Here is a 12,168-nt window from a genome sequence, read left to right as displayed (position 1 = left end):
AAAAATGACTCAACCATGACTCTGGAGATGATAGTAAACATCTTCCCAAAGAAAACCTATAGTACAATAGGCGGGCGGGCGGGCAGGGGCAGGTGGTGGCACTATAATGTTATTTACAAAACAATGAAATATGAATCAGGAAATCTGACTTCTAGACCCTGTTATATAACTGATTGGTTTTGTGACTTTGAGCAAGTTCTCTCCTCCTAGATCTTCATAACCTTTTTTTAATCACAAAATATATATTTGTTGGTAGACTATATGGCAAAAGTATGGTTCCCCTTGCCATTGTACAACACGGCAAGGAAGCTAGCTTCAGGAGACTAGGAAACATAGGTTCCTTGCAGAATAACAAGGCTAATAAGAACTTCTGGATGATTAGGTCCAAACATGTCAATCGGGAAAAATGGCAGCAGTTTCCATAAAAAAAAAAAAACACAAAAACCCTTAAAATAGGCACTGAACAGATTGAGGGACTGAATGTATTAAGGTGCATAACTCTAGAGACTTACTTAATTTGAGAAAAGGACACGTCATTGTTCTTGGCATCTTTCCTGTTTTGAAAGAAAAAAAAAGACCCATTAGATCAAAAGAGCTTAATTCTGTGCTTTGTCCCCTTTGTGTATCTACAAAATCCCTTTTCGCTGAGCATTAGTTCATACACAGCATTACATCCTGCTCACAAACACTAGGCTTAATGGTCTAAGCAGCAAATGCTGAGTATAAGCCTGTGAAGTTACTCTCTCTTATACCATCTAAAAGTATTGAAGAATCTTACTCAAGCAATGTGTAGGAATTCCTCTGGGTAAATATGTATCAGCAGCACCACCCTAGCGTAAAGCCACACTCGTTATTTAGTGCTCTGGTTTTTGTTTTCTTGGTTTGTTATTCGTTTGGCTTTGGTTTTGGTTTTGGCTTTGAGAAAGCCTTTCTGATAAAGTTAATGTAATAAACCAGAAAATACACCCAGTGTCGGCAAGGTGGTCGGGCACCTGGCACTCTCCTGTACTGCTGGCTAAACCCCATGCTGGCATTAAAAGAAAAAAAACTTTCTGGAAGGCAATTTCGCAGCACGTATCAAAATTGATAATGTGCATACCCACTGACCCAGCAATTACCGAGCTTGGAATTTAGCCTAAGGGAGTACTCATGAATGTGCCCAGATTTACACACAAGGATAAGCAACTGTGGCAAACAAACAAACAAACAAAATACCTGAAGACATCAGGCAATTGGTTGAATAATTTCCATACAGCTGAATACGCAATAGCCACTTAAAATGAAGACGATCTGAAGCCGTCCACAATGTCTTGTGAACAAAGCAGGCCAGAAAATGATATGTATAATATGATTCTGTTTGTGGGGATGTGTGTGTGTATTTGTGTGAGTTTTGTAATCACATCGATGTTAAGAGTAGTTTTGTTTGGGTGTGATTATGGATTATTTCTTTTCTTTGCCCTTCTTTTCTGTTTTTTGTTGTTTTTCTGTTTTTTGCAGTAAATATGTAAAACGTTTCTTTTAATAAGAAACAATAAAGCTGTTTTTGACCCCTCCCTCGAAAAAAAAATCAGAATCTAATGCCTGTCAACCCACGAGAGCAAGGCGGTGGCAGAAGACCAGGTGTAGGATGCATTAGAAACCCTGGGCCAGGATGAAATCCCCTGGCTGGCAGCACCCGATAACAGTGAATAACTCCCAGCTGATACACAGGCTTCACACCCTGCATGGTCAGGCAGGAGGGTGTGCAATGAAAAGCAAAGACCAAGTTCAAGTCCATTTCCACACTTCCTACACTCAGCTTCTGCATCCCTGCAATGGGGCTTGGGAGACCTGCCTCATAGAGCCTAATGAGTGAGAGAATTCATGAAAAGCGCAAGTCCAGGCACACAGTAAGTGCTCAAGACAGAGTTGCTATTTTTACTATTTAACTACCCCAAAGAGTAACTGTACAGATAAGATAGTAATAGCATAAGAGGTATAAGATACTGTCAAAGCACGTTTTTTTATTTAATGCTCCTCAGCGGCACGAGTTAGGCACTGTTATCATCCCCATATCATAGATTATCCAAGACATTAAAGCCAAGCTCCCTAACCGCCAGTCAGAGACAGAGCGTGTGTTCAAACTTAGCTGACTCTAAAACGCCACCTCTTAACACTCTGGTTTGTGAACTAGAACGCCTGTTTGAAAGCAGCCCCTTCTGCTGTAGTGTTTACCATGACCTAATGCTTTAAAACCCTCGAGCTCACAGGGACTTCCCTGGTGGTTCAGTGGTTAAGACTCTGAGCTCCCAAAGCAGGGAGCCTGGGTTCGATCCCCAGTCAGGAAACTAGATCCCACATGCATGCCGCAACTAAGGTGCCCTGAAGCCGCAACTAAGGAGCCCCCCTGCCACAATTAAGACCTGGTGCAACCAAATAAATAAATGTATTTTAAAAATAATACATGCTTTAAAAAAATTTTTAATAAATAAATAAATAAATAAAAGAAAACCTTCCAGCTCAGAGACTGAGATGAAATAATACTGGCCAGACGGAGAAGACCCTGGATGATGGGGACCTGGGGGCTCACTATACTATCCCTTCCACCTGTGTGACTGTCTGGTTACCCACAATACAAAGCTCCCTTTAAAAGTAGGATATTATTGTTAACATAAGCAATAGTCACCTTTTCTTTCTCCAGAAGAGGAAGCCTCCTACGGCCACAATAACCAAGGCACCAAAGATACATCCAAACACTGCCCCACAGATGACACCTGGGAAAAGTCCAAATAGGAGGCACTTCAAGAGGTGTTCACAGACAACTAGAAAAGATCATACTAAAGTGAAGTCAGTCAGAACGAGGAAGACATGCCATATGACATCATTTTTATGTGGAATCGAAAATATGACAAAAATGAACCTATCTATGAAATAGAAACAGACACACAGAGCAGACTTGTGGTTGACAACGGGGAGGGAGAGTGGGGGAGGGAAGGTCTGGGAGTTTGGGATTAGCAGATGAAAACTATTATATATAGGATGGATAAACAAAAAGGTCCTACTGTAGAGCACAGGGAACTATATTCAATATCCTGTGATAAAAGGGAGGGGATATGGGAACATATGTATATGTATAACTGATTAAATTTGTTATAAAAAAAATATCCTGTGATAAACCATAATGGAAAAGAATATGAAAAAGAATATATATGTGTATAACTGAATCACTTTGCTGTGCACCAGAAACTAACAAAACATTGTAAATCAACTGTATTTCAATAAATTTTTTGAATTTTATTTTATTTATTTTTTTATACAGCAGGTTCTTATTAGTCATCAATTTTATACACATCAGTGCATACATGTCAATCCCAATCGCCCAATTCATCACACCACCACCACCACCACCACCACCACCGCCGCTTTCCCCGCTTGGTGTCCATACGTTTGTTCTCTACATCTGTGTCTCATTTTCTGCCCTGCAAACCGGTTCATCTGTACCATTTTACTAGGTTCCACATACATGCGTTAATATACGATATTTGTTTTTCTCTTTCTGACTTACTTCACTCTGTATGACAGTCTCTAGATCCATCCACGTCTCAACAAATGACCCAATATCGTTCCTATTTTTTTTTTTTGCGGTACGCGGGCCTCTCACTGCTGTGGCCTCTCCTGTTGTGGAGCACAGGCTGCGGACGTGCAGGCTCAGTGGCCATGGCTCACGGGCCCAGCCGCTACGCGGCATGTGGGATCCTCCCGGACCGGGACACAAACCCGTGTCCCCTGCATCGGCAGGCGGACTCTCAACCACTGCGCCACCAGGAAAGCCCTATCGCTCCTTTCTATGGCTGAGTAATATTCCACTGTATATATGTACCACATCTTCTTTATTCATTTGTCTGTCGATGGACATTTAGGTTGCTTCCATGACCTGGCTATTGTAAACAGTGCTGCAATGAACATGGGGGTGCATGTGTCTTTTTCAATTATGGTTTTCTCTGGGTATATGCCCAGTAGTGGGATTGCTGGGTCAAATGGTAATTCTATTTTTTAGTTTTTAAAGGAACCTCCATACTGTTCTCCATAGTGGCTGTATCAATTTACATTCCCACCAAGTGTAGGAGGGTTCCCTTTTCTCCACACCCTCTCCAGCATTTGTTCTTTGTAGATTTTCTGATGATGCCCATTCTAACTGGTGTGAGGTGATACCTCACTGTACTTTTGATTTGCATTTCTCTAATAATTAGTGATGTTGAGCAGCTTTTCATGTGCTTCTTGGCCATCTGTATGTCTTCTTTGGAGAAATGTCTATTTAGGTCTTCTGCCCATTTTTGGATTGGGTTGTTTGTTTTTTTCATATTGAGCTGCATGAGCTGTTTATATATTTTGGAGATTAATCCTTTGTCTGTTGATTCCTTTGCAAATATTTTCTCCCATTCTGAGGGTTGTCTTTTCATCTTGCTTATAGTTTCCTTTGCTGTGCAAAAGCTTTGAAGTTTCATTAGGGCCCATTTGTTAATTTTTGTTTTTATTTCCATTACTCTAGGAGATGGATCAAAAAAGATCTTGCTGTGATTCATGTCAAAGAGTGTTCTTCCTATGATTTCCTCTAAGAGTTTTATAGTGTCCGGTCTTACATTTAGGTCTCTAATCCATTTTGAGTTTATTTTTGTGCATGGTGTTAGGGAGTGTTCTAATTTCATTCTTTTACATGTAGCTGTCCAGCTTTCCCAGCACCACTTATTGAAGAAACTGTCTTTTCTCCATTGTATATCCTTGCCTCCTTTGTCATAGATTAGTTGACCATAGGTGCGTGGGTTTACCTCTGGTCTTTCTATCTTGTTCCTTTGATTTATGTTTCTGTTTTTGTGCCAGTACCATATTGTCTTGATTACCGTAGCTCTATAGTACAGTCTGAAGTCAAGGAGTCTGATTCCTCCAGCTCCATTTTTTTCCCTCAAGATTGCTTTGGCTATTCAGGGTCTTTAGTGTCTCCATACAAATTTTAAATTTTTTGTTCTAATTCCATACAAAATGCCATTGGTAATTTGATAGAGGTTGTATTGAATCTGTAGATTGCTTTGGGTAGTATAGTATAGTCATTTTCACAATATTGATTCTTCCAATCCAAGAACATGGTATATCTTTCCATCTGTTGGTATCATCTTTAATTTCTTTCATCAGTGTCTTATAGTTTCCTGCATATAGGCCTTTTGTCTCCCTAGGTAGGTTTATTCCTAGGTATTTTATTCTTTTTGTTGCAATGGTAAATGGGAGTGTTTTCTTAATTTCACTTTCAGATTTTTCATCATTAGTGTATAGGAATGCAAGAGATTTCTGTGCATTGATTTTGCATCCTGCAACTTTACCAAATTCACTGATTAGCTCTAGTAGTTTTCTGGTGGCATCTTTAGGATTCTCTATGTATAGTATCATGTCACCTGCAAACAGTGACAGTTTTACTTCTTCTTTTCCGATTTGTATTCCTTTTATTTCTTTTTCTTCTCTGATTGCTGTGGCTAGGACTTCCAAAACTATGTTGAATAATAGTGGCGAGAGTGGACATCCTTGTCTTCTTCCTGATCTTAGAGGAAATGCTTTTAGTTTTTCACCATTGAGAATGATGTTTGCTGTGGGTTTGTCGTATATGGCCTTTATTATATTGAGGTAGGCTCCCTCTATGCCCACTTTCTGGAGAGTTTTTATCATAAATGTTGTTGAATTTGGTCAAAAGCTTTTTGTGCATCTATTGAGATGATCATATGGTTTTTATTCTTCAATTTGTTGATATGGTGTATCACATTGATTGATTTGTCTATATTGAAGAATCTTTGCATCCCTGGGATAAATCCCACTTCATCATGGTGTATGATCCTTTTAATATGTTGTTGGATTCTGTTAGCTAGTATTTTGTTGAGGATTTTTGCATCTATATTCATCAGTGATATTGGTCTGTAATTTTTTTTGTAGTATCTTGGGCTGGTTTTGGTGTCAGGGTGATGGTGGCCTCATAGAATGAGTTTGGGAGTGTTCCTTCCTCTGCAATATTTTGGAAGAGTTTGAGAAGGATGGGTGTTAGCTCTTCTCTCAATGTTTGATAGAATTCACCTGTGAATCCATCTGGTCCTGGACTTTTGTTTCTTGGAAGATTTTTAATCACCTTTTCAATTTCATTACTTGTGATTGGTCTGTCCATATTTTCTATTTCTTCCTGGTTCAATCTTGGAAGGTTATACCTTTCTAAGAATTTGTCCATTTCTTCCAGGTTGTCCATTTTATCGGCATAGAGTTGCTGGTAGTAGTCTCCTAGGATGCTTTGTATTTCTGCGGTGTCTGTTGTAACTTCTCATTTTTTCATTTCTAATTTTATTGATTTGAGTCCTCTTCCTCTTTTACTTGATGAGTCTGGCTAATGGTTTATCAATTTTTTTTATCTTCTCAGAGAACCAGGTTTCAGTTTTACTGATCTTTGCTACTGTTTTCTTTGTCTCTATTTCATTTATTTCCGCTCTGATCTTTATGATTTCTTTCCTTCTGCTAACTTTGGGTTTTGTTTGTTCTTTTTTCTCTAGTTCCTTTAGGTGTAACGTTAGATTCTTTATTTGAGATTTTTCTTGTTTCTTGAGGTAGGCTTGTATAGCTATAAACTTCTCTCTTAGAACTGCTTTTGCTGCATCCCATAGGTTTTGGATCGTCGTGTTTTCATTGTCATTTGTCTCTAGGTATTTTTTGATTTCCTCTTTGATTTCTTCAGTGATCTCTTGGATATTTAGTAACGTATTGTTTAGCCTCTATGTGGTTGTGTTTTTTTCCCTGTAATTCTTTTCTAATCTCATGGCGTTGTAGTCAGAAAAGATGCTTGATATGATTTCAATTTTCTTAAATTTACTGAGGCTTAATTTGTGACCCAAGATGCAATCTATCCTCGAGAATATTCCGAGCGTACTTGAGAAGAAAGTATAATCTCCTGTTTTTGGATGGAATGTCCTATAAATATCAATTAAATCTATCTGGTCTATTGTGTCATTTAAAGCTTCTGTTTCCTTATTTATTTGCATTTTGGATGATCTGTCCATTGGTGTAAGTGAGGTGTTAATGTCCCCCACTATTATAGTGTTACTGTTGATTTCCTCTTTTATAGCTGTTAGCAGTTGCCTTATGTATCGAGGTGCTCCTATGTTGGGTGCATATATAATTGTTATATCTTCTTCTTGGATTGATCCCTTGATCATTATGTAGTGTCCTTCCTTGTCTCTTGTAACATTCTTTATTTTAAAGTCTATTTTATCTGATGTGAGTATTGCTACTCCAGCTTTCTTTTGATTTCCATTTGCATGGAATATCTTTTTCCATCCCCTCACTTTCAGTCTGAATGTGTCCCTAGGTCTGAAGTGGGTTTTTTGTAGACAGCATATATATGGGTCTTGTTTTTGTATCCATTCAGCAAGCCTGTGTCTTTTGGTTGGAGCATTTAGCCCATTCACGTTTAAGGTAATTATCAATATGAATGTTCCTATGACCATTTTCTTAATTGTTTTGGGTTTGTTTTTGTAGGGTCTTTTCTTCTCTTGTGTTTCCCACTTAGAGAAGTTCCTTTAGTATTTTTTGTAGAACTGGTCTTGTGGTGCTGAATTCTCTTAGCTCTTGCTTGTCTGTAAAGCTTTTGATTTCTCCATTGAATCTGAATGAGATCCTTGCCTGGTAGAGTAATCTTGGTTGTAGGTTCTTCCCTTTCATCACTTTAAGTATATCATGCCACTCCCTTCTGGCTTGTAGAGTTTCTGCTGAGCAATCAGCTGTTAACCTTATGGGAGTTCCCTTGTATGTTATTTGTCATTTTTCCCTTGCTGCTTTCAATAATTTTTTTTTGTTTTTAATTTTTGCCAATTTGATTACTATGTGTCTTGGCATGTTTCTCCTTGGGTTTATCCTGTATGGGACTCTCTGCGCTTCCTGGACTTGGGTGGCTATTTCCTTTCCTATGTTAGGGAAGTTTTCGGCTATAATCTCTTCAAATACTTTCTCTGGTCCTTTCTCTCTCTCTTCTCCTTCTGGGACCCCTATAATGCAAATGTTGTTGCATTTAATGTTGTCCCAGAGGTCCCTTAGGCTGTCTTCATTTCTTTTCATTCTTTTTTCTTTATTCTGTTCCACAGCAGTGAATTCCACCATTCTGTCTTCCAGGTCACTTATCCATTCTTCTGCCTCAGTTATTCTGCTATTGATTCCTTCTAGTGTAATTTTCATTTCAGTTATTGTATTGTTCATCTCTGTTTGTTTGTTCTTTAATTCTTCTAGGTCTTTGTTAAACATTTCTTGCGTCTTCTTGATCTTTGCCTCCATTCTTTTTCTGAGGTCCTGGATCATCTTCACTATCATTATTCTGAATTCTTTTTCTGAAAGGTTGCTTATCTCCACTTCATTTAGTTGTTTTTATGGGGTTTTATCTTGTTCCTTCATCTGGTACATAGCCCTCTGCCTTTTCATCTTGTCTCTCTTTCTGTGGATGTGGTTTTTGTCCCACAGGCTGCAGGATTGTAGTTCTTCTTGCTTCTGCTGTCTGCCCTCTCTCAATAAACTTTTTTTTTTTTTTTTTGTGGTATGCGGGCCTCTCACTGTTGTGGCCTCTCCCGCTGCAGAGCACAGGCTCCGGACGCGCCCGCTCAGCGGCCATGGCTCACGGGCCCAGCCGCTCCGCGGCATGTGGGATCCTCCCAGACCGGGGCACGAACCCGTGTCCCCTGCATCGGCAGGCGGACTCTCAACCACTGCGCCACCAGGGAAGCCCTTCTCAATAAACTTTTTTAAAATAAAATAAAATGAGTGTTGGACAAGATGATTCCCATGGCTCCTTCTGATCCTAATATTCAAGGGTTCCATGCACTAAAAGTCACATGTGTATCTGGTACATGGGCACACAAATGACTACACTGAGAAAAAAGGACCCAACAGTGTTTGCCGATTGGAAGTGTAACTGGAATTCAGAGAAGGGAGTGTGGTGGGTGGGGCCTGTGGGGACCTCAGAAGAGGAAGCTGAGCTGGGTCCTGATGGTCCAGTGACATCTCAGCTTCTGAGAGGAGAGACCAGGTTCTCCTACCCTCCTGGGGGCCCCAGGGAGGTGTGCAGACCCCCATGCTCCTGTGGATACTGGAAGCAAAAAGTCAATGCATTGCTAAGATGCTCCTCTACCTGGATCCTGGGGCAAGAAAACAGCATCTGAATAGCGACTGAAGGACACGTAGCTCTCAGCCCCGTCTATGAGTCCACCACTTTGAGGGTTGAAGGTAATATTGGTGAAGCCAGCCACAGAAGCCCTGTGGGGTGACAAGAGGAAAGAGGGGTGGCTGAGAAGTGTCTGACGGCCCAGGCACATATAGTTTTGCACTCAGAGGCCCAGCTCCCAAAGGGCAAAAACCACAAGGCATTACCGATAGGAACCCAGAGGTTCCAGCTTCCCGTTGTAATAGCCGTGCGTGGTGGACTCGTTCCCAACATTGATTTCATATTTCAAGACTTCAGATAAGCCCTGAGAACATCTCTTTTCTTCTGTTGTTATGAGGTATGTCACATAAGTATCCGAGGCCCCCTTTTTGAAATCTTCGTACGTATATCTCAATACATCTGCTGACGGGTGAACAGCTAAGAAAGGCACACAGAAGGAAAGCCATAAGAAAGTGACTGCAGAGATTTAAGTCTCCCTCGTTTCTAAATAATGACCAGGGTGATGGTGGTGACAGCTGCCATCTCTCACGTATGCTCTCTCTGCCAGGTTTTCCCTATATTAAGTTCTAAGGGCTTTACTTACATTAACTCATTTAATCCCCACAATAATCTCATCGCATAGGCTTACCACCCCCATTTTACAGGTGGGAAAATGAGACACAGAAAGCTAAAAAGACCTGGGCCCCAAGCTGCACTGCCTACGTGGTAGAGTCATATTTCTAACCCAGACCACCTGACGTGGAGGGTGTGATCTCATCCATCACAGGCTGGTACTGGTCAGGCTGGTCAGTATGCAATATCATCTCCCCTGTTCAGCAAAGGCCTGAGCTTGGGATTTGCTGAATACCTTCACAGCAAAATGACAAGGTGTTTGAAACAGACCGAAAACAAAAGACAGAAAGAGAGAGAGAGAGAGAGAGAGAGAGAGAGAGAGAGAGAGAGAGAGAGAGATCTCAATGTCTCTTTTTGAGATTTAGCTGCAGGTTTACAACAGCAGCAAATCCCTTGTCTTCCTGGATCCCCGCAGCCCTGACAGTGTGTTTGAGCTCTGGTTTCTTTGGGGAGATGAGAACAGCATCACAGGCTGTGAGACTGGGCAAGGGTGGCATTGCATAATTCACAGTTAGTTTAAAGAATCACCAAAAACAGCAAAACTCTGAACTTTTTTTTTTGGCCACCCTGCACGGCTTGCGGCATCTTATTTCCCCGACCGGGGATTGAACCCAGGCCCCTGGTATTGAAAGCACCGAGTCCTAACCACTGGACGGCCAGGGAATTTCCAAAACTCACTGCTTTAAACCCAGACCTTGGGCAAAGCACCCACACACAGCTAACAAAGACACCCTCAAATCATTCCCGTCTCACTTCCAGGGAATGTAATGGAGCCCTTTAAGGAAAAGCAGCATTTAATCCACCTCCTCTCTCAGCTATGACAATGCTCTTTGCAAGTTCCCACTACAAATGCAAATCTTTTCCTTTTTTCTTCCAAGAGAAAGTCACCCTTTGAGGATGATTTGTGTGTGCGTGTTCATATGTGTGTGTGTGTGTCTGTGTGTGTGATAAACTTGTTTAAAACTAATATTCTGCCACCTAAAAGACCCTGTGCTGCAAAAGAGATGAAAAACGTATATCAGAGGTAAGCAAGTCATGGCCATGGGCCAAATCCAGCCAGCCACCCCTTTTGGTACATACTGGAATAGTCATACTGACTCTTTCTGTATCTTCTATGGCTGCTTTCACACTACAACGGCAAAGTTGAATAGCTGAGAAGGAGACTGTAGGGCCTGCAAAACTTAGAATGTTTGCTATCTGGCCCTTTACACTAAGCCTGTCAACCTCTGACCTAGCTCATCAGGCAAACGGCTTACACCCACCCACCCCGGGGTGAGTGCCAAAGCGTGGGTCGCAGTATAAAACCAGACGTGTGTTTGTCTCATGAATGCGTTTCAGTGGGCACAAAAATGGCACCCCGTCACGCCATCACCCACTGGCTGTTTAACCCATAATGACCCCTCCTTACCGTCCCCAGTGGTGAGAATGAGAGCGTAGGCTTTGATGGGTCCGTGGCTGGCTTCAAACCCACTGAATTTGACCTTCACAGAATTGTGACTGACAGATGTAATGTTAGGGGATCCATCTGGAGAAGGAGGGTCTGAAACAGAACAAAACAAAACACCATCACCCAACATTTAAAACCAAAGAAGGAACACAATGATTAAGGAGAGGATTTGCTGCAGTGCCCCACTCAAGTTCTGCTCTTGCTCTGGAAGCTGTGTGCTGGGCTCATGCAAAGCAAATCCAGAAGCAAAGGGCAGGGATGGGAACTGGTGGGGAACAAAGATGGCAAGTCCTGGGGGAGCCTGCCTAGCTGACAATGACCCCTTCAGTGGGTCCAGCCACATTGCCAGGGTGGCCTCCTGGCAGCCTTGTTTGTAGAAGATAACGTGCCTTTTCTATCTTCCCCCAGTCCCTCCTGACCCAGAGAGCCCAGAGTCCTTATTTTGAGAATGGGGGCAGAGGAAGGAGAACAAGACGGAGACTGTGTGGGTGGAACTCCCAGGTGGGAACTTGGGAGCTGAAGGCAGACATCTGCCAGCACATGGACTTGGCCCCAGGATGGGTTGGTCAGAGAACAGTGATGAAGCAGATAGTTACCCAGAAGGAAGCAAAGAAGACATGGAGAGAACATACTTTCTCCTGAGACCTGGCTGCATTCCAGCTCTGCATCCTTCACACCAAAGTCCTCGTTTTTTGCTGGGGTAGGTTTAAAACTCTGCCTAGAGAAATCCAACTGACCCTCTTCCCGGAAACCAGAAAAGCCCACACGGGAACATTCCGTGAGTGGCCTCCATGATCTTGTGCCTCGCCTTCCCAAGCTAAGCTTGTGAAGCCACTCTCTAAATGAACACAAGGGCTTCTCTGGTGGCGCAGTGGTTGAGAGTCCGCCTACCGATGCAGGGGAC

At 41.9% G+C, this 12,168-nt stretch overlaps 1 protein-coding gene across 2 annotated transcripts in view; it reads right to left on the bottom strand.

Annotated features, from left to right (window-relative positions):
- Window positions 1–12,168, bottom strand: part of PTPRJ (protein tyrosine phosphatase receptor type J) — a 175,381-nt gene that overhangs the window by 16,858 nt on the left and 146,355 nt on the right. The window contains exons 11-15 of one of the 2 annotated variants that reach the window (XM_081238650.1): window positions 11,226–11,357; window positions 9,412–9,622; window positions 9,173–9,297; window positions 2,666–2,753; window positions 513–554 (exon numbers count right to left, since the gene is read on the bottom strand). In XM_081238650.1, the coding sequence (XP_081094776.1) occupies window positions 513–554; window positions 2,666–2,753; window positions 9,173–9,297; window positions 9,412–9,622; window positions 11,226–11,357 (598 nt within the window). Of the gene's footprint in view, window positions 1–132; window positions 555–2,665; window positions 2,754–9,172; window positions 9,298–9,411; window positions 9,623–11,225; window positions 11,358–12,168 lie in introns of those variants that run through there. The other variant, XM_081238649.1, reaches the window with a different exon arrangement.

The sequence above is a fragment of the Mesoplodon bidens genome (genome assembly GCF_964165515.1).
Source record: "Mesoplodon bidens genome assembly, chromosome: 7".
Lineage (NCBI taxonomy): Eukaryota > Metazoa > Chordata > Mammalia > Artiodactyla > Ziphiidae > Mesoplodon > Mesoplodon bidens.
Note: the sequence above shows the minus strand (reverse complement) of the source record. Positions and strands in the feature narration are given on the sequence as shown.